Source organism: Acartia tonsa, chromosome 4, assembly GCF_053477335.1.
Source record: "Acartia tonsa isolate MP-2025a chromosome 4, ASM5347733v1, whole genome shotgun sequence".
Classification (NCBI taxonomy): Eukaryota; Metazoa; Arthropoda; class Copepoda; order Calanoida; family Acartiidae; genus Acartia; species Acartia tonsa.
In genome coordinates, this window is record NC_137263.1 from 52,511,923 (window position 1) to 52,534,668 (window position 22,746).

General features: G+C 36.0%; 5 protein-coding genes across 6 annotated transcripts in view; 4 read left to right on the plus strand and 1 right to left on the minus strand.

Moving 5' to 3' along the window:
• Positions 1–4,367, plus strand: part of LOC145317733 (uncharacterized) — a 16,368-nt gene extending 12,001 nt beyond the window's left edge. Inside the window, exons 10-13 of one of the 2 annotated variants that reach the window (XM_080158954.1) lie at positions 2,313–2,419; positions 2,756–2,905; positions 3,212–3,391; positions 3,776–4,367. In XM_080158954.1, coding sequence (XP_080015080.1) covers positions 2,313–2,419; positions 2,756–2,905; positions 3,212–3,391; positions 3,776–4,041 — 703 coding nt within the window. In that variant the 3' untranslated portion in view covers positions 4,042–4,367. The remainder of the gene's footprint in view (positions 1–2,312; positions 2,420–2,755; positions 2,906–3,211; positions 3,392–3,775) is intronic. The other variant, XM_080158955.1, reaches the window with a different exon arrangement.
• Positions 60–1,199, minus strand: LOC145317723 (uncharacterized). Its single transcript, XM_080158944.1, has 2 exons — positions 275–1,199; positions 60–194 (listed from the first exon to the last, which is right to left on the minus strand). The coding sequence occupies exons 1-2, from the start codon at positions 941–943 to the stop codon at positions 192–194; spliced, it is 672 nt and encodes a 223-aa protein (XP_080015070.1). The 5' UTR covers positions 944–1,199; the 3' UTR covers positions 60–191.
• Positions 4,368–4,733: 366 nt separating the features above from the next.
• LOC145317731 (uncharacterized) lies at positions 4,734–12,347 on the plus strand. The gene is made up of 9 exons (XM_080158952.1): positions 4,734–4,929; positions 5,189–5,328; positions 5,856–5,890; positions 6,271–6,373; positions 7,175–7,278; positions 8,377–8,738; positions 9,399–9,552; positions 9,735–10,292; positions 10,497–12,347. The coding sequence occupies exons 1-9, from the start codon at positions 4,865–4,867 to the stop codon at positions 10,830–10,832; spliced, it is 1,857 nt and encodes a 618-aa protein (XP_080015078.1). The 5' UTR covers positions 4,734–4,864; the 3' UTR covers positions 10,833–12,347.
• MED16 (mediator complex subunit 16) lies at positions 12,313–19,002 on the plus strand. The gene is made up of 12 exons (XM_080158951.1): positions 12,313–12,496; positions 12,853–12,986; positions 13,391–13,597; positions 13,754–13,814; positions 14,157–14,310; positions 14,700–15,639; positions 15,805–15,900; positions 16,299–16,492; positions 16,746–16,974; positions 17,353–17,461; positions 17,973–18,230; positions 18,677–19,002. The coding sequence occupies exons 1-12, from the start codon at positions 12,380–12,382 to the stop codon at positions 18,770–18,772; spliced, it is 2,595 nt and encodes an 864-aa protein (XP_080015077.1). The 5' UTR covers positions 12,313–12,379; the 3' UTR covers positions 18,773–19,002.
• Positions 18,991–22,136, plus strand: LOC145317732 (eEF1A lysine and N-terminal methyltransferase-like). The gene is made up of 3 exons (XM_080158953.1): positions 18,991–19,252; positions 19,646–19,858; positions 20,753–22,136. Exons 1-3 carry the CDS (start codon positions 19,038–19,040, stop codon positions 22,119–22,121), a joined length of 1,797 nt encoding a protein of 598 aa, XP_080015079.1. The 5' UTR covers positions 18,991–19,037; the 3' UTR covers positions 22,122–22,136.
• Positions 22,137–22,746: the final 610 nt, after the last annotated feature.

Sequence of the window (22,746 nt, forward strand, 5' to 3'; positions counted from 1 at the left end):
TTCCATCGTCTAGGTTGCTTAGTTGATTGTTTGGTTTAATGAAAAATTGGTGATCGACGGCTGTAGAATATTTGACAAATGAAACTGTGGCCCCGCTATCTAGATCAATATGAACATTTTTGCCGTTTTTGTCTTGTAATGTTAAAATTTGTGAAGGAACTGGTTTGATATAATTACATCCTGCTGGCTGGTCACTGAAATTAGGACATGGATTAGATGGCATAATATTTTCTGTTCTGAATTGATTACTATTTTCAACAGATAATTTGGTAACCTGTTCATGTGGAGATATAGGTTCGTAACCATATTCAGCAGCAATGTCGTCTTCTAGTTGAAGGTTGGATAATTGCGCGGTGGCTCTCTGTAGCAGTTGTGTTTTATCTTTTTGGGACATGGATGGACAATTATCTTCACCTACATAATGGCTGGTGAGAACTTCTCTAGGCTGCTTTGAGAGCTGGCATAAGCGGCAAAAAGGAGGTAGATTTGAACGATATTGAAAAGATCTGTTTTGAGCTGAAGGTTGGGGCGGCTGTGGTCTTGGCCTGGGGGAGGGTCTGTATGGTCCTCTTGCGAATCTCTGTCTTGGTTGACGTTGTGTGTTGGAATAATTACATGCTGGCTGTGCATCAGGTTGGTCATAATCTGGATCAGATTCTTGTGGCTGGGTATTAAGATGTGAAACTTGAGGAGAGATGTCCTCAATTTCTTCGATGTATTGTTTTGCTTTGCTGAGTATGTCTGACTTGAAATCCATCAAACGTTTAGTATTGCCTATTTTGTGACAGTATGCTTCTTTGACGTAGGCTGGTAATTTTGGATGGAGAAGTTGGAGGACATTAACAAGAACAAGATCTTCCATTGTTGGAGATAGTTTTTCATCTTCTGTAAGTACTGTATTCTGCCATTGAACAGTGTCCCCAGTTTTTCCGAGGTTTCCCATGATGAGGCTCCTGTAGTTATTGTATAATCCAATCGGTGTAACATTTCCAGTAGGATCATACTTGATATCTAGAATATTAAGGAAATAAATTCCTTTCTGCTCAATGCCATAATCTTGTCTGATTTTTTTGTATATCCAGTCAACACTTGTGCTGTGTCTTACTATCGGTTGATAATAATCTTGATGTACAAATTTCGCAATTATGCAGAGAAATTGCCGCAATTCTTTTCTAATTGTTGATAAATTAGATTCTGTATCTGCAGCATGTAGAACTCTGATGCGGTCTGGATAAGTTTCAGCTGCCTCCCATGTTGTATATTCGCCGCCATTCAGGAATTTGTGGAATCATTCGTCAACTTCTAAATAAATCTCGAGTGCATCTTTCCATATGTTGAATGTTGTGTCGGTGACTCCTTCAGCTGGTAGGGGGTTCGGTGCATATATCTTGAGGGTCGCCATTGCAATGTTATCACAAGTTTATGTATGATGTATGATTGATCACCAATGTTATTGTATTTCACTTTTATATTGAAAATTTTAAAGTTTTAAATTGAAGGAAATTTACTTTTTTTTATTTGCGCGGTTGTGACCGCAAAGAGTCTTGTTTTCACAAAGTTATACTTTAGGTTTAAAATGTTTTATTAAAATCTTTGATAAAATTAAAATGGTTTAAAATATATTAAAAGATTAAAAGGATAAAGTAAAGATAAAATGTTTTAATGTTTTTTTTTAGAGGATTATCTTTTCAAATCCAATTTTTTTAAAGGTAAAATTGATAAATTCAAAAACCGTAAAATAGAGGAGATATCACTGATTATTTTATCACATCTCCAGGTAGCGTCTTTTCCCAGCTTGGGCTCGACCTCGCTGCCACCACATAAAGAAGTGTGGCTCACCTTCCGTGGTGGTAGAAGCTTGATTCACTCTGAAATACAGCAGCCATTAGAGATCAATCATACATCATCGCAATAAACAACATTGATAACATCACAGATTTTACTGCCAATATTCTGGAGACTATTTATACAGGATTCTTCACTTATGGCAGCAATCTTCGTCATTAATATCTTCAGTTTCAACATCACCCATTAGGTTGAGTCACAGGGAATCTTCTCTTCTTGTTTCTCTAAAATAATAAGAAGATACAGATTGGCGAATGACAAACAAAATTGCCCCTTCTGTAGATTACATTTTAAAGTGGCTGAAACGTTTAAACATTCAACTTAATGAACCAACCAATTAAAATCCAATAAGTCCCCAAAGTTGTTAATTCAACAAATAAGAAAATGTTATTAAACTTTTGGGACTAGTGTAATTAACAGCCCAGTGTCCCCTCCCTCCCTGAATTTTTCTGAAACTTTTAAAAAACAGATGATGATTGGTTTGAAATATTGAACTTGCAAGGATTTGGAGACACTGCTAGTGAATGTATGGAAAGTGTGGCAAGATTGTTAGACACTCAGCTACTTCAAGTTGGTATAAATTTTTAAAATTATTAGCTATCAATATGAGTTTGTTAGCGCATTTTAACCCTGGGAGGGAGGGCACACTCGGATGTTTATTACACTAGTCCCCAAAGTTTCATAATAACATTTTCTTATTCTTTGGCTTAACAACTTTTTGGGACTTTTATTGAATTTTGCTTGGTTGATTCATTAAGTTTAGTGTTAAACGTTTTAACCACTAATTGTAATTTACAGAAGGAATAATTTTGTGTACCATTATTTGTGATGTACGTCAATTTATCTGTCATTATCTTATCCCTTTAGATATCTGCAAAATACTATGTTAGTACTTTGAAATAAATTGCAGGTGCAACCAGAAAAGACCTGATTCGAACCAAGGTTTACATTGACAGGATGGAGAACTATGCAGAAATAAACAATATTTATGTTCAACAGTTTGGTCTCAATCCTCCTGTTCGGGTGTGTGTGGCCCTAGGTGACAACAATTTACCTACAGGTATCCAATCTATTTATTTTGTTTTAAATTCAATTTTTGGTTTGATGGTTTTAGGCTATTTATTAGAGCTCCTAGATTCTAGGGCCGCAGCCAATGTTATAATTCGTATTCAATTTAAAAGTACTAGCGTCTGCATCCATAGAATATAGGTGAGAAAAATTATATCAGCATAAGACTTTCCTTTCACCTTAGAAAAAGAATTCATAAATTGGAGAAATCAATCGGTTCAGTAGGTAGTTATTAAAATCCTAAGTTACAGACCACAAACTTTTTATGTTAGTATATGTTGGATTTGAATTTTATAAGGTTGTAAAGTGAGCATGGATGTAAGGGGAAAGAAACATCAAGGCCAAGAGGGAGATGATAGAAGATGTCTTCATGTGCAGGGCATCTCCCACTGGGCTCCAGCAAATATTGGTCCTTACAGTCAGGGGTACCTGGCGGGAGAATACCTCCATGTCTCGGGACAAATTGGACTTATACCTGGTAAACATTTTTGCTATATTTTTTCTTCGGCAGCTATTATTCTAAAATGACACAGACAAAAAAAGCAATTTTACTTTAAAACAAAACTTTATAAATTACCGACTGAAATGGGTAGGTAGTTGCAAAAAGTGTATTTAAACTTGAATTTAGTGTAATGCATATTTTTTTCTGTTCAATAGCTTTGAAAAAAATTCAATTTTCTACCAGGTAGTTTTAAAAATATCAAGACTTTTTTAATATACCTATGCATCTTTGTATTTACGATTGCAATCAATCTCGTTAAATTCACTTCACGCAACTATCCCTTTAAACCTTACATTTACTTTAAAGATTGTTTTAATAAGATTATTTTGAGATTAAAATACAACATTAAAAATCTTTTAGGAAGAATGACACTGCATCCAGAAGCAGACCTCGAGCTTGACCTTGCTTACCGCCACGCCACCAGGGTCCAGGAGGCCATGGCCCCAGCTGGCTGCAACATCCACTCAGCTGTTTGCTACATTGTAGACCCAGCAAATTCATCCCTAGTCCAATCTTATTGGCAAGAAAAATGTTTAGATTGTGCTGTTACAGTAATCTTAGTGGAACAATTACCCAGAGCAGCAAATTTTGAATGGGAAATTGTTTATACAGTGAACACATTGTGATATTGAAACTGGTGCTTATTATTCAGTTAGGTGCATGTTTGGATTTCTGTGTAGTAGAATTTTAAATGTTCTATTATCTTTTATATAGTTGCTTCGTCCCTAGCCTCTGGGAGGTCAGAATAATAGACTAAAGTCATCCTAAGACATTTATAAAGCTTCACTGAAAAGTACAACTCATTTGGACCAGCAATTTCTGAGATCTTAAGCTTCAGGCTAAAAACCTTAATAGATTTATTATAAAAAATGAAATAACATTGTTTTTCTCATTGTACAGTAAATCATTCTTAAACCTCACTATTTTATTTATATTTTTTTTTATTTTTAGATCCAAAATGTCTGATGATGATGACCTGGATAAATTCTTGAAGGAGATTGAGGAAGATGAATGTTTGAACATTACTGTTGTTGCCAAACAAGATCCTTGTAAAACCAGGAATGTGGGGATACATAAATGGAATAAAAATCAGGGAATACAATCCGAACGAATCCGAAAAAAAAGTTAAATCAAAATATGTTGTGTACAGATAAAAATACCTACCTTTTTCAATTGGCTTTCTTAAAGAATAAGTAGCCGGGATCAGCTCAACTCATATTAATTTTGTGTTCTGAGTTACCATCCTTCAAACAAATAGTTTTACCTACCTTTACCGACTTAAATAAGACATAATAAATATCCATCTATTTATCCTTATAACCCTGAAATGGTAGGTCTGTAGCTGGAGGTGAGAAGAAGGATGCTAAAGATCTGGAGACTGATGATGTGCTAGAGGAGGCGGATCTGTTCCTCCAGGAGCTGGAGAACACAGAACCTTTGAGAAGACAAATGTTTACAGAATCAGAGCCTTCCATGTCGTCCACCCCTATTCTTTTAGAGAAGTTCAAATCAAGGTAACAATAGATATAAAATATACGTGGATATTATGGCAGGGGAAAAATTGTCAATTTAGGTTGCTAACATGTACATCATTTATCGGTTAGTTTGATAATCCAGTATGAGGAGAGAGGATTGGGTAAAGGGGGGTGGAGAGGAGAATCGTGATAATTTGGTGTAAGATCCAAGTAATATTTAATCCATCAATGAAATTAAATCTTTGTAAATAAAGAGAAAGATTTTTTTTTCTGTAATTGACATACTTCTTGTTTTAAGGTTGGACAAAAAATCATTAAGTGCTTCCAAACCAAAAGATGAATCAAACAATGAGGACAAAAAGGAAGAAGGCGTGGTTAAAAAAGACAGTTCAGAAAATGGAAAAGATGAAATTGTCAGAGATGTTGTAAGTATATTAGGTAAGGAATAAGTTCTTTGTAATCTTTTTTAATTTAGGATTTTTATGTTTTTGGATAGTATAGAACTTTTGAATTATTTATACCATTTTCTTATTTTCGATCAATAAATTGTAAAAGATCTAAACCTCATGATGTAAATTGTGATGTTTTTGTCTATGTATGTGTGTTAAAATATATTAACATTTATTTCTGTTGGCAAATGAATCTTCGTCTTTTGGATGAAATATCATAAGCAGTCTTGTAATGGATATAGAATATTTGTGGATATATTGACAGGGGAAAATTTGTCGTCAATTTAGCATGCTAATATAGACCTTATTTATTGGTCAGTTCGTTCATCCAGTAGGAGGGGAGGGATGTGGTATAGTGGTTGAATGGGGGGTGGGCGTTATTTTAGTCGGCTGTAAGTTTCATTTTTTCAGAGTACATAAAGATCTGGTGCAACATTCAAGAAATATATTAATTTTGTTATATGATCAATGATCATTATACTCTTATATAACTAAAGCTTAACCCTTTTTTTCCAGGAGACAGGAGTTCAATAATGGCTGGAAACTTGTTCAGGAATAAATAGTTATAATAGTTAATTATCGCATCGTATTATATACATTACAGCTTTCCGCGGACATTAAAATTAAAAATTATAAGTTTTTAGATCCGAGGAGCCAAAGGCCCGTGCTAACAAAACTTTAAAATTAGTGGAAAGGTATCTGTAATTCGATGCTATACGTCATTTTTCATTATGGATGAGAACTGGTTTTACTCCATTGGAAATTAATCGTTTTTAAAGCCATACTATAATTTTATAATTTTTATAATACAAGATTCATTTTTCGTCCTTGAAGAATTATCAAGAATAGATGAAAATAGCTAAATTTGAACATAAGCTTTGGTCTAAAATGATATTTTTATATTTATAAACTATTTAATAATGCCTTTAATAGTGATATTGATATGAATGATGCTTATCTACTTGATGAAGAAGATGATGATGAACAGGAATATGCAAAGGAACTTACAATAGATCAGCTGTTAGAGCTTGAAGGTAATGATAAAAATGACAAAAATTTCGGAGGAAACCGGCGGTTCTGTTGCAGTTTCTTCATATTTTAACATTGTACCTCTTTAAAGCGGTTCCATTGGAATTCAGCCCCCATTAGGGATTCAACCCACGGAATTCAGACCAGCCATGCCAAATTTCAGTGCTGTAACTTTTTTAGTCGAGTTCCTTTTAGTTTTGGTTTTAAAGTGTCGCATCCCCCCCCCCCTCCCTTTTTTTTAGTAAAGAATTTATTTTTCATTTTTTTTAAATCAAACTGCAACAGTTTGTCTTGTCAGTTTTATTAAGCTTCGCTTTTATGGATGTTGTCATATATTGCTTCCTGGATTATTATTATTATTGGATTATTAATTACAATGTAACAGGGTTTTGGACCCGCATTGATTTTTTTGCGGATCCGGATCCTACTGGATCCGGTTCCGGATCCTTGACAATAAAAATAAAATCACCAAATTTTTCAAAAATATTTATTCTTTAATTCGAAGTCAAAAATACTTTTAATTTTCAAGTCTGACCCTAAACCTTAAAGATTGGCTCTCATCAAGAGAATGTCTGAGATTTTATATAAATTTAGGTAGATTTTTCCATTTTTTCCGCATTTTTTTGAGTCCAAGGATCCGGATCCGGATCCTTGGACTCAAAAATATGCGGATCCTTCCGGATCCGGATCCGAAACCCTGACAATGGATCCAGAGGCACAAATATTTCTCCTATTTTCTAGGTTCCTTGTAGCTGGCAACCAGCACTTCTCTTGATCCAAACATTCTGTTATATATACTTATTTAGGTTTGCTTGATGGTAGTGATGATGAGTCTGATAGTGATATTCTAGAAATTACTGTTGTTAAAGCAACAGATAAAGATGAAACAGTTACTGAAGATCAAGTGACGGTAAGAGCTCATTTTTTCTCGCTAGAATAGATAGTTAACAAGAAAAAAATCTCCAAAATCAATAGAATAGTTATTTCTCGCATCGTATTATAAACAGCTCTCCGCGGATATAGAATGTACAATTATAAGATTAAAACCAGTTTTTTTTTAGTCCCGAGGTGCCACTGGTTTTAATCTTATAATTGTACATTTTGATATTCGTAGAAAGCTGTATATAATACGATGCGAGAAATAGTTTTTTTCGTATGGATGAAAACCGGTTCCTATCCACCGGATTCGAATGAATACGAGAAATATTTTTTTATGTCTTTAAAGAAAAAACTTCCATATTTTTCATTATCAAGGGACAGCTTTCTGTTATTGAAATGAATCGAATTGTTTCTTTTAACCCTTTTCCTTTTTTATTCATACCAATACAACCTACCCAAGGATTGATTCTAGAACAAAGGCTACTAAGACTACCCAAACAAAATATCTAAATTTAAATAAAATTGCTGAATCATAGAACCTGTTCCAACGAGAAAGTAATCAGACTCTGATTATTAATATGCTTTGATATCATTTTTTTTGTGCTGATTCAAATATTAAATATACTAGGTATTTAGTTTTGATTAAACTCAACATAGACAAAGATTTTAAATGTCTTTCAGCATGAAGAAACCTAACCGAAAATAATAAATCTAGATAACCCATAAAATACGGTGTTTGGTACATTTATAAATATCCTATAAAGCTTTATGTAATATGCTATAGCACCTTAAAAACAGGTATTAGGAAGCTCACTTGGAACAATTTAAAAAAAATCATATATTAACCTATTAAGTATCGAATTTTATCGCTGTTATTTATTTTCCTATAAAAACGTTTTATGTTAATAAATGGATAAAAGTTTTAACAAACAGCGATAAATTTCGATATAAGATTTATAATATATACATATATATTCAAGCATGATTTCCAAAATACCTGTTTGTGAGAAGGGTTTTTGAATTTTTAGCTTTTTGAAATGTTTTTAAATGTACAAAACTGTGTTGTACGGGAATTTTACATTTATGAATACCCTCTTTGTTTCCGTTGAATAAAAATTAAATTTTGTAGAAAACCATGGAGGGTAAGAAAGTAGCCTCCGTGCAACCCACAGAAAAGCCAGCGGACAACTCGACCCTGCCACCCCAGCCACCAATAGTTGAAAAGTCCAAGAAGACGGAGAAATTCGACATGAACGTGGTGAAGAACATCAGGTTCGACTACTACAACGAGCTGAAGCGGATGTACCGCAAGTATTTGGACTGTGAGCCCCCGGATTATAATCTTGTCAGGGAGCCGAGGATTTTCAGGGATAAGTTTAGCAAGATTATTGGGTACGAGAAGCTGGATGAATATTTGGATAATAACCATCCCATGTGGATGGAGGATAGGAAGATGTTTGCCTATTTTATACACGGCAAATGTGATAACAGGCAAGGACGATTACATTAAAAAAAGACTTGACTTTATTTTAGGGTTGTTTCATTGTGTTATGGAAAGAAAACGAAGTTGCGGGTTTCGTCGCATTTTCACAGTAGCTCTTGAAAGGTTATTTTAGGTTAGGTTATGAAGTGTCAATGATTGCCCCGTAGGGTTAGAAAATAGGCCTCGCAGTGTTAGAGCCCCCGCGAGCGCTAGAAATTGGAGAAAAGCTACTGTGTAAATGTGACGAAACTCGAAACTTCGTTTTAATTCCATGATCTGTTTCATTAAACAGTGTTTTTTTAAAGCAACAAAAGTATTGCTTAATTTAACCCACTTTTCATTGACAGAAATTAATAAGTAATAGAAAAAAATAAGATATTGATTATTAATTTTGTCAATGGTAAGTTGTTTAAATTAATCAAAAAGAATCCTACTGTATTTTCCAACATTTTCCCTTCCCGGCCCCTTTCTATTTCTTTTCTCAATTTATTATGTAAAAATATTGAATATTTCTTTCTTTTAATTTAACACCCCTATCCCCCCTTACACCCCTACATTATTTTATTTTATGCATTATACCAAATCAAAAATAAAATAGTACCGGGATCTCGATTTCTAAACGCCCTTTAAGAAAAAAATTTACTTTATGTAATTGTTCTTTTTAACAGAGACATTGCAAAGTTTATACGTGATAAATGGAACACTGGACTCCATATTGACCTGTGCCAAAACATGACCAGTATTCCCAGGATAAAATATGTAGAGAGGGATAAAGAGAGTGTCTACATTATGCCTGTTCAGGAGGAAAAAACATTCGACCAGGTACAAGAAATTACACTCAACACAAAATAAAGTTAAATAACATAAATATTGTTTAATATTGGGCGGCAACCAACAATGTCTTTGTCCATGTTAAAGAGATTTTAATGTTCTGTACCGCCCTGGTTAGAGCTCATAATTTATGTTAGGAATTTCGATAACAATTGATTTGATTTTCATTATAGACCTACGTATACAAAGACGTGAAATCTGCGTTGAAAAGCATGCACGACACCGTCAAGAACCACGGCACCTCGGACGCCCAGGAGAAAGAGAGGTTTGACGAGTTCAACTCCACTATCAAGGAGGACGGGGATAAGGATGATGATGACGTTGTATTTGTTATGTCTCAAAAGAAAGCAGACGGCTGTGATTATTGTCTGGATTTCTGCCTGTGTGGATCACAACGAACTGCCGCTAAAATGATGGAGGAACAAAACAGCGGCAGAAAACGGAAACGGACAAACTCTGCTGGCGAAAGCGGCAGCAACAACAAGCGCCACCATACAAATCCGCCAAGGAAGATCTTGCGACGGGATGAAATAGTGAACACCATATACAACCAGAACCGGAACCTCAGGATGGACGAGTTGGCCAAGATGGTGAAGAGTGCGGAGGACGTGCTGGAGTTTAACTGGTGCTACACACAGGGCGAGACTATGAGCAGGCAAATGATCCAGGAGCTGTCCTCCCTGGAGGTTGTCTACAAGGGATTCGAGTATTATTATTCTAGTCCTTATCAGGTAAAGCTATTTTATGCCATTTCTTATTCAAAAAAACATAAAGTTTTCACTTCTTCCAATCGTTTTTAAAAGTTATTCCTTTTTTTGTCATTTCTATGGTCTTTGTAACACCCAAAACATAATTCTCCAAAAAGTTTGTTTGTGTGTGTAATACTTTTTTTAAGTGATGTGATTTCGTGTAATTACTTTGACATAATTTTTTAGGGATACAACAACAAGGGGAAGGGAAAATCAGAATGTGTTGCCAAAAAGCCTGAAACTCCACAGTCCAACAGCAAACCTGGCGGCCAGAAGGACAAACCTGTATCCAGGCCTGCATCCAGAACAAGCACTGGAGCTAGGTCTGCATCAAGATCAAGCATTGACCGGCCTGGTTCTGGTTGTGCTAGCACAGCCGACAACCGACCTGGATCCAGTGCTAGTAATGGCAGGCCTGGTTCTCGTGCCAGCACCGGCAGGCCTAGTTCAGGAGCAGGATCTGGCAGGTCAGACTCGCCTCAGGTGAAGGAGGGTTACCAGGGTATGATTGAGGATTATTAGTTAGGTTACACACACACAGGTAAGATTTCTTTTTTATTTTGGAGAATATTTTCAGGCTTTTATATAAACAAAAAAAGAATCTTTACATCTTGATATGATTTGATATTTCAATTTATTATGAATATTTTATTAAATTAATAGTTATTTGAGATGTAGTTACCTTCTCCTAAAGGGAAAAAAGGTCACTATTCAGTAAAACAGCTGTTTATTACATTTAGAATTTTCATAGAAAGCTGAAAAATAAAATTAGATATAAAAAAAATTGTTCCATTTTTACATTTAAAAGCACTAGATGATTTTGATAGATGTCCATATCAATAATAGTTTCTAATACATGTTTATATAGGAATTTGTTTTGCTTTTTATGGTGTTTATAAATGACATAACACTTGTTTTACGAGATCTTTGAAAAGTTTTCCCACTTGGTTTTGCCCTTATAACCTACTTTTAAATGTATCTTCCATGAGATTCAAATTCTATTGTGATATTCTGTTATGTTAAATTCTTTGTGTTTTCATATGTTTTCTTCATTCTTTCTAATATTTATATGTATTAGTTGATAATTAAATTTATATAATGAATAGTATTTATTTTGATGAAGATCATTATATTACTCTCTTAAAAGACAAAATTAATTCTTATGTTATGTCTTTTTGATATTTATTTTGATAATTACATAAGTTAATTTTATTATTTTTGTATTAAAATAGCCAGTCTACTCTTTATTGTCAGTTTAATATTAAATTTCGTATATTGATTTATACCTATATAATTATATATTTATCATGATGATCATAATACAAAAATATTTTGAATTACTGCCTGTACCAAAAAAAACATTTTTGTATGTTTTTGTATGATTTTTTTTAAACTTTGTTTTAATATAAATTGTGTAAAAACATTCTGAAAAAAGTACATGTATAACTAGGTTGACAACGATGTATAAAATAGTTATCTCATCGTATTACAGACAACTTTCCGCGGATTTAAAAAAAAAAATACAAGATTTAAACCAGTTTTGTTAGTTAACAAAACCGGTTTTAATTTATGATTTTACATTAATAATCGTGGAAAATATCTGTAATACGACGCTATACGTGATTTTTTGGTATGGCTTAGTAGAACTGGTTCCAATCTAGCGGATATCAATCCTTTTCCAAGCCATACTGGAATAAGTATTTATGTAAGTCTTTGTCTCCCTATTTAAGAGCAATAAAAAGACAAAAATTTCTATATCCATGAATTAAAATTATCTTTCTTACTTCTTATTACTGTTAATTTCTCGATATTTTTAGACAAGTTTTATAATTTTTTTTTTCACGACAAATTAAATCTATAGGTTTCTTTTTTTAATCATTGTTTTATTTCGGAATTTTTTATACCAGGTGGTATGCATATTTATTTAACAAGTTCTTAATACTCTAGTTCATGCAGTCCATGTTAATACATTCAGATAACAAAACGAGTCAATAATATAAAATCAGATTTAAATCTAGTTCTTTAATTTCAGATAAAGATGAAATAATAGGAATAAAAGTTGACAGACAATGGATTTGGTGTACACCGTGTACAAGCACCAGTCTGGCGGACTCTGGAGACCTGGCAGCACGGGATCTGGACAGACCACCAGGCCGCAGGCAGCTCTCTGTACAGTTTCCTCCCAGGTACAGACACATAAACAATAACCTTATTTCAGTTAACATAGATAACATATATAGAATGGGATACACTATTAAGCCTTGTTTTCACGTATATTTGTGACCCAAATTTTGCTAATAATTTGCATGATTACGCGGCCAAACATCTTACTGGAAATCAACCCTTTGAAAGCACGACCTTTGTCTGCAAGTCCTAAATGTGCATGTAATTAGTTTTGCCAGTTTCACTAGTAATTTCACGCATCTAACAAAGCCGCAGTAAGAATCATTTTTAACTTCTTTATTTATGACGAGGTATTAGGCTTTAAGTGATTTGGAATTGACTTTTTTCTTAACAAAAAATGATTTTGTTGTATATTTAGAATGTTGTAGCGTTTACAGCTGACCTGCCCCCCAGCCCACACGGGGGTGCAGACTCCAGGAGAAATGTTCTGGAAGAAAGATTTGAAGGGAAGGGAGTGTACTGTGCGGATCTTAACAACCCTTGGGAATACAAGTGAGTAAATGTAAAAATGTATAATCATTAGGTTCTAATCAGCAATCTAAAGGATAAGACGATGGCCTATTAATATATAATATTTACGTCCCAATATCCATAATTATCCAGGTATCTTAAGGGACAGTTGACGATGAATTGATACACAAAATAACCCCTTCTGTACATTACAATATGTAGTTTTAACGTTTGGACACTCAACTTAAAGTTGGTAAGCCAACGAATAAGAAAACGTTGTTTTTTTTATAACTCTTTGCCTGGGTTCTAGTATAATTATTAGCCCAATGTACATATGTCCCCTTCCTTTCTGGGTTGTAACCGTTTAATTGCCTTGTAGTTGACAGTCTTTGCCCTGCAGGTCCTTTCTGTTGATCTACTTATAGAATAAAGTTTTTTTATTTTAGTTTAGTATGCAGCACAAGTTCCAACGTGACAAGCCTGGCCTGGGACGGCAGCGGGTCGAAGCTGTGCATCGGGGACGACCAGGGCAACATCTGGTTGAAGAAGATGGTAAACATGAACCTGGGTGAGTGGGTGGAGGTGTACACCACCACCCTGCCCAGTGAAACCATTATGAAGGTCGAGTTTGTGTCATCAGCCAGAGTGATCAAGTAAGCCCTGTGTTAATTGGTGAAAATTGCTTTAATGTCTGTCTTTATAACGTTGAGACTTCAATCTAATATTATATATTTCTCCAATATACAGCTATTAAAAAGCTCTTTTTAATTAGAATATTTGTAAATGTATAAAAATATGATTATATTAAGGTTAAATACAGAGAGAAGAGATTCTAAACTTTATACTGAAAAGTTTCAATGTGCTCCAGAGGTAAAAGTAATTTTTAATAAATACTTAATTTATACGAATAAGCCTCTAGGGGCACTTGAGGTGGGGAGAAGGGAACCAAATCCTCCCCCCCACCCACATACATTTTCGATTCTAGTTTCAAAAAGAAAAATTTGGAGGGGGGAATTTGTTTTTCTATGGAGGTTTTTATCTTGTGAGGGTGGTTGTATTCTTGCTCAAAATATTGTAAAGGAGAACCATATCCTTAATGCGGTTAGCGAGATTCTTCGTTACAGACAGTCATCCTGCTACTTTTATATAGGATTACTTATATTTAAATTTTTATGGACTCAATTTAAAATTAACTTTCTCTAAATATTGTAGAAAGATGGTTTCCTTTGCAACGAAGTGTGCCTGATTTTAACAAGGACAAGCTTGTTGCATGCAGTGTCGCTGTGGCCATCAATAACCACAGAAACCATATGCGTAGGAAGACACAGGACTCTACTCACCTCTGCTGATATTGGCATTTCTACAGGTAAACATTTTTTCTGTTTGTATGTTAAACTAGTACATAATGTATTAATGCCAGGGATCTAAAGGGATAAGACAATTGCCGATAAATTGACATACATGATACAATAATGATACAAAAAATTACCCCATATGTAGAATGTAGATTACAATTAGTGATTGAAACGTTTAGACACTCAACTAAATGAACCAACCAATTAAAATTCAATTTAAGTCCTAATGTTTTCAAGCCAAAGAATAACAAAACGTTATTAAAAAACTTTGGGGACTAGTAGTGCAATAAACAGCCCAATGTTCTGTCGCGACATGTCGTTCTGCATGTAATGCTTCAGGGGATATCATAACTATGAGATTCACCACTTATAGTTGTAGTCATCCTTGTTTTTATTTAAGGAGGAGACATTCTGTTAGCCGTTTGTGGAGCAGAAACTCCTGTCGTAGTCTACCGTCTGGAAATCAACCAAAGCTCCGAGGATGGCCTCCAGGTAACCGTGCACAATCATTCCAGCTTCTCAATAACCTCCGTAGCAAGTCCCGCTTCAACCGCTGCTGGCTCAGATAAACCGGCGCAGCAGCCATCTCAGGCGGGGGCGGCCAATGCTAGCAGCAGTGCAACTGCTTCTCAACAAGCAAAACATGATAATGGTCCCGAGTGCCGTGTGTTTGGTATAAAATTTGTGCTTACAGACAATTGTGACGCTATTCTGGCGGGGTTGGACACACTGGAGGGCGGGAAAGTTAAAATGTTCGAGCTGTGCACGACCATGCAGACTTGCCATAAAATATTTGCACAATCCATCCATTCGCCAAAGCGTAAAAAAGTGAGCACGTGGCGTCAAACGGCGGAATTTAGCGCGGGTAATGGTGCTAAACTGAGTGCTTTTACGACGCCCCGTATTTCCATAGTCAGCGGCAGCAAACCTTCTTGCTATATTGTCGTGGCATTTTCAGATGGTACAATTCAGTGTCTCATCAGGGACTCGCTGCAGCAAATTGCAAGTGTTGAGTTGCCGCGATCAGGTAACCAAAATTACATGGCAGACCTTCCAGCCGATGCTAGCAGTGCAGCTGGTGGAGTTATTGTTAATGGCAGCGCGTTTGGCCGTATTGCCGACATGACTTTCACCGCCACCGGTACCGGTCTCGTAGTGGCGGATACACAGGGCCAGTTGTATTTGTACAGGATGTCGCCGATAGCTGATCCTGGCGGCCCGTATGTGCCCGCCTACCTGGTCACGCTGTACGAGTACTGTATGATGTCTGGACAGGATTGGTGGGACCTGGGACTGGCCGCTGCACAGACACATGTTCAGACCGTTGTAGATAAACTCGAGTAAGTAATCTATATTTGTTTAAATAACAAATGTTTGCGAAATAATAATTTTAGTTACTTAGGTATGAAACAGAGGAATGTTTTTTTTACAACAATTTCATTCAGCTATTACAAATGTTTAATGTAACCATATGTTCTACCCCTTATCAAATATTTAATTTTTAGGGAAACTTTTAACTACCAGCCTCTAGGAGTGAAGAATTTCTGCTGCAGCAAGTTTATGTCCATCAAAGCATCATTGTTCAGATTAATGCCGCATGGGTAAGTAACATTTTGGTCACAAAAGGTTGCATAAAAAAAACATGACTTCGCCCTTAGCACTTTTACTTTTTTTATGGGAAATGCACTAAAAATAAAATAGTTAGGTATTTGTTTAATGTAATGTAAAAAAAATGTGGGAATTAGTTTGAGAAATTCGAGTATGTTACCACCTACCTGTGTTGCGACGCCTTTTACTATGGATGTATAGAATATACGTGGATATTATGACAGGGGGAAAATTGTCGTCAATTTAGCTTTCTAATATGGAACTCGTTAATCGGTCAGTTCGTTTATCCAGTAGGAGTGTTATTGTTATTTTATCTTGCTGCGTGTTTCACTTCATTAGAGAACATGAAAATCTGGTGTAAGATCCTTTCCCTTTACATACTTATTTGCAGGGAATACAGAGCAGGTGATACTCTGAGCATGCAACTACTGACCAGCATCCACTCACACTTTGCCAGCCTTCTCACAGCAGAAACTTCCTCCGGGTTTCTGGACAAGTCTCCGTCAGAGAAGTTTGAGAATATTGTGAGGAATGTGACCAGCAGTCTGACTCTGGATAATGTTGTTACAAATCTTATTAGTGCAGGTTATATTTATTGTATACAGCGGTAAGGCTTTTTTGTCAGAAGCTCAAGATCTCAATAACTGCTGAACTACAACTAAATGTAGACTAATTCCATTTCAAGACTTTAAAATAAAGCTTAAAACAATTATGTGATCTTTGTGATTTGGCAAGCTTCTATAAAATGGAGATTTAAATCGATTAGTAATTAGCAAGGTTTTGACGAACAAACAAACAAAAACTTTTTAGTTTATGTAATACGATTCTTTTTTTTCAGGTTTGAGTCGTGAGCTGACAAACGTGGGCAGTGAAGATGTTCAAGCATTGATATCCCTTGGCAACTGGGTTATCGTCCTGGCCCTGCACATACTCTCCGCCAAGCCAGAGTTCAAGACCCGCCGGGGTCCTGGCTTCTGGATCCTGCAGGACGGAGGTCTGGAGGTGATCAGGGAGATTGTGATCATGCTACGTCTTTGGGCATTCCCCCGACCTGCAGTTACATCCAGGTACGGATATTTAGAAACTAACTATTTTAGTAAACTTTAATCGCGATTTTTTTTATTAAATAAAAAAATACTCTTAGCCAACACCGATAAGCTATTAAAAATATGAATATGGTAACAAGGAAGGAAGAGACATTGGGCTGTTTATTACACTTGTCTGTAAAGTTTTATAATTATGTTTCTTATTCGTTGGCTTAACAACTTTGCCAACTTTATTAAATTTTAATTGGTTGGTTCATTAAGTTGAGTGTCAAAACCTTTCAACCACCATTAGTAATCTAAAATGGGGTTAATTTTGTGTATCATCAGTGGGGATGTACATCAAATAAAAGGCCTTTGTCTTATCCCTTTGGATCCCTGCATTTTCATTATTTTGTTCAGGGAGAAGGATATGGATCTGAATGGTAAAGTGTATTCCATGGTAACAAAGCTCCGAGAGAAACCTGAAGATGAAAGTCTTCTGGATGAATGTCTTATACTTCCTTCCTTGGTGAGTATCTCAAGCAATGGATTTAGAATATAAGTGTATATTAAGACAGGAGAAAATTTGTCCTTAATTTAGCTTGCTAGATTTGAACTCATTTATTGGTCAGCTCGTTTATCCAGTAGGAGGGAAGGGAATGGGGTAAAGGGGTTGGGTGGGAGGATCGTTATTTTAGCCAGCAACAAGTTTCACTTTATTGGAGTACATGATAATCTGATGAAAGATCCAAGTAAAACTAAATCCATTTATGAAGCTCTATGTGGCTTGTCTATGTATTAAGTAGTAGTATATTGTCACAATTAGAACATTTTGCGCATATTATGTGTTTTAAATCTTTAAGGTTTATGGCCTGGAACATTGGATTTATTGTTATTTGGATCTTATACCAGATTGGGATGTTTTCTAACATTAGATTTAAAACAATTTGACTCTTTTTTTTCGTATTTTTTACGCGTAAAAAGGATTACAGTGTTTTTAGTAAACAACAAATAAGATTTTAATCAGTTATTAATTTCAGGTAATAATACCAAGCCTTGACACGCTAGTATCTCCTGTGGGTGTCCTCTCCAAGCTGCACTCCGGTCTTTCATTCCCATATCCCTTCCATTTTGGTCTGGAGCCAAACCTGCCTGTTTCCGGTCAGCACGTGTTCCTGGATGGGCTGAATTACACACAAGACCACGCCTCTAACCAGATATATGATTGTATGGGGAAGAGAGTGCTGGGCAAGTGTCTCACCATCAGAAGCTGCAATAGGTGCAAATCGTTTACTAAGGTCAGTTAGCTGTTCTAGCAAAGATGCTCTACAAATATGTATAATAAGTTTGTCCGTCGTCCGTAGGAAGGTGACATTGGATTGTAAATTACCCTTTTAGGCTTAGTTTTATTTAAATAATATTCTCGTATTCATTTAAATCCGGTGGATAAGAACCGGTTCTCATCCATACGAAAAAACTATGTCTAGCATCGTATTATATCCAGTTTTCTACGAATTTAAAAACTGGTTTTAATCATATAATTGTACATTCTATATCCGCGGAAAGCCGTTTATAATACGATGCGAGAAATAACTATTTTCTCATTCGATGGCTCACAAAACTTTGGGTACTTTTATTAAATCTCGATTTGTTGGTTCAAACCAACAGTGTCAAAACAATTTTTCTATTGTCTTTTCCCTGATTACTTAGTATTTGCATTACATTAAGTTTTTCATGTTTTCAGATGCCTGCAAGCAAAGAAGAGTCCTGTGGCTATTGGGAAAAGAGATGGAATAAAAACTGTCATTGTGGGGGCTCTTGGAGCATAGTTACTCAATGATTTATCATACAATATTTTACGTTACAAAAATAAATTGGATTCTTTTAAAACACAAAGATAAAGTATTGTGTTATAGCATGTTGCAGTTTCTATAAATAAAGAAATTATTGATTTTTTTAAAGGAAAAAAGTCTTGGCGGTTACTTTATTCCTGCATTTAAAAACGTGGCAATTGATATCATTTATAAAACTATTATTTATTATTAAAATAAATTTGTTATGTATTTCAGATTACTTATGTATGTGTAAATAATAATGATATAAAAATGAATTTATTACCAAGCGAACATCGACAGTTCAGAGAGAAAGAATATTGGGACACTTTCTTCAAAAACCGCGGGAAAAAGGCATTTGAATGGTACGGAGAGTACGGGGAGTTGTGCGGCATTCTGCACAAGTATATCCGTCCAGCGGACAAGGTGCTGCAGATTGGTTGCGGTAATTCAACGCTGGCCGCGGATCTTTACGATGTTGGTTATAGGTTGGTTTTAATATCAGTTATTAAGTTGAGTTACTTAGCGATATAAAGGGCGAAGACATTCATTCATGATATCTTCTATTCTTCAGATCATATTTTTAACTCTCAAACATTGTGCCTTTTAGTCGCTGCGTTACCTTTAGACAAAAATATTATTGTATGACTGTAATATGCATCAATAAAAAATGATTTTCCAGTATATCTTAGAAACGGATTAATATCCGCTGGTTAAGAACCGGTTCTCAGCCATACTGAAAAATTATGTATAGCATCGTATTACAGACAATCTTTTATTTTAAAAAATCGACCCCTTGGAACTAACAAAACAGGTTCTAATCTGCTATTTTTTTAAGCTGTGTGATAAATAACTATTTTACCTAAATTCTAAAATTTTAGGAGTATAACCTCAATTGACGTCTCCGACATTGTAATCAAGCAAATGAAAGAGAAAAACAAGGGGAGGCCAGACCTCGTGTTTGACAAGATGGACGCCATGAACATGACCTATGACCAGGACGTGTACAACGTGGTCCTGGACAAGGGCACCTTGGATGCCCTCTTCACAGATGACTCAACGGAGGTCATCAATAATATTGATAAAATGTTCAGGTTAGTACATACCTACACATTTTTAGTAGCTAAGCTTTACCTGATACAAAAATTAGGGTAATCCGGATCCGGTATCCGCCCAATTTTTGGCCAATTTTGGAATCCAATTCCGAATCCGGAATCCGGTTTTTAATAGCGGATTTGGATTCTTAATTGGTAGGCTAAAATTAGCTAAATTTATCATTATATATAATATCTTTTAAATAAAATCTGGTTCGATTTTCGGAAGTGAATTATAGAAGATTAATTTTTAGGACATATGTAGCACTTAAAATTTTTTAATTTATAAAAAGGCCTTTTAAAATATTGCTAGAATCCGGAATCCAAATCCGGAATCTGCCAAAAATAAGAATCCGGAATCCGCGGGAATCCGCCATTTTTTTGACGTATTTTTGTTAGAATCCGGAATCCGAATCCGGTCCAAAAATTTGACGGATTGCCATCCCTAACAAAAATACCATGTCTAGACTACTGTGTTAAGTCTAATCCATAAAAAAGTAGAGCTACTTTATTTTTATGTTATTTTACAATTGATAGATATTTGATATGTCACGTAATTTCGCATACACACAGTATATAAATCATTTTATGCGCCCCTAGCATATAAGGCTCTGTATTTAAAGGGGTAAAAACTAGGTAGAAGAAAAAAGCCTAAAACCTTCCCAATGCTTAAATCTTAAATTAAGATAGCTTTTAAACATCCTGGGACCTATGTAAAGCTTCTGTAAAAAAGTGAACCCAATCAGATTAGAAGTAATTGAAGTCTTAAGCTTCAGACCAAAAAGCTTTTTTATTTAAGGATATTCCTGAATCACTTCGGGTATAATATTATCACTTGACAAGAAATTACCCTTTATTTTTGTATTCTTTGTTGTTTATAAAGATATTTTTTAGTGAAATAGCTCGTGTGTTGAAACTGGGAGGCAGATACATCTGCGTATCCTTACTCCAGCCCCACATCATCAAATACGTGACACAGTGGTTTGTGTCGGCGGGCTGGCCCATCCGCGTGCTCCGCTGCTCCGAGGCCGACCTCAGCAAGGATCCGAAGGACCGCACATTCCCGGTGTTTGTTATTATTTGTACAAAGTTTAAGAAAATGGAAAATATGAAATCTGTGATAGAACTTGCGCTGTCCAGTGACAGCAAGTTGACTCGTCTGGATAAAGGCGAAAGTTTGGTGGAAAGTGTCCGCGGCTGTCAGCAGTTTGCTGCGCTGCGCGCGGGTCTTGCTGCCGGCGGGGATAGGTCCATGGAGGAAGTTTGTCTTCAGTTACGCACAGAAAATTCAACCACAGTCAAGTATTCCTTATTTTTAACAGAAAGTAAAGCAGCCGCCTGTAATCTTCCGTTTGCTGCTTTTATTGTTCCGCAAGGACGTGACGTTGAATGGATGTTTGCCACTGCCGAGGGTCGCCAACAGCTGTGTGATTCTGCCAGCTGCCGGCGGCTTATTGTAGTCCACCTGGGCCGCGACGCTACATTTAGCACGCTGGATCAAATACAGACAGAATTATCCAGTCATGTATTAGAATTTAGCCCGACCGACCTTCCGGCAGGCTACAAGGTACCATTCCTGTCAACGGGCAACGATAACGAGGTTGGTTCGCGGAAAGAGCGATGTCGCGGCCATTCGCAGATTTCCGGCGATTATGTCGTTGAAGACGTCCAAGTCGGCAGTACGTGTTACCGCCGCCTCATATTTCTTGACCGTCCTAATTTAACCCAAACAGAAGCAGTACTTGTGTCACGAAAAGACAAAAATAAAAAGACTAAAAAAGTAGTGGATCTAAATCAGTTAATATCAACCTATCACACGCTGATGATTGGTGGAATTGGGCTTTATTTGAGCAAGCCAATACGAGTTTGTGTTGTGGGCCTTGGCGGTGGCGCGTTGCCAGCTTTCATCCACAAAGCGTTCCCGCTGTGCAACATAAACGTTGTGGAGCTCGATCCCGCCATCCTTGACATTGCCAGCCAGCAGTTTGACTTCCGGACGGACAGTCGAATGGTCGTCGACATTAAAGATGGATTGGAGTTCTTTAAAACGCCGCCGCCGGCCCAGGAAAAGTTTGGCATCATCATGCTGGATGTTGACAGCAAAGATGTAACAAGTGGTATGTCCTGTCCCCCGCAAGAGTTTGTCAGCATAGAAAATTTACAGAGAATCAACCAGTGCCTGGAACCTAATGGTCTTTTTGTCTTGAATCTTGTTTGCAGGAATATATGTTTTTTATTAGCTAATATGAACTTTTATATTTAAACTAACACAAAATATTTTTACTTTTGCAAAGAAAACATCATACATGAGTAAAAGTTATTTATCGCATCGTATTATAGACATATTTTCGCGGTTATTAAAATTAAAGTTATAAGGAAAAACCTGAATTATGATTTTAATTTTTGTATTCGTGGAAAATTGTCTGTAATACGATGCTTTACACGATTCTTCGGTATGACTGAGAACCATTTCTAATCCTGCGGATAGTAATAAAGTAGTTTTAAAGCCTTTCTGGAAATAGTATTCCCTAGCTCCTTTTAGATTAGAATAAACAATAAAAAGATTTCTATAAAAAAAAACATACATAATTTTTTCACAGAGACACTGTCCTACGAAGTAACCTAATAACCGACCTGTCCTCCATCTGGCCTTCCATATCCTCCTGCAAGCTTGACCAGGAGGTGAACGAGGTCGTGTTCGCCAGCTCCAACCCTGCCCTGGGCAGTGGGGACAAGCTGAAGAAGGGTCTGGTGGATGGGTTCAAGCTTGTCAATGATCACGTGAGAAAGGCTGTCAAGATGAAGGAAGATTTAATTGATCTGGATATGGGACTTAAAACTTTGAAGATTAGTAAATGATAATTTTAATGCTGAAATGTCGGACACGT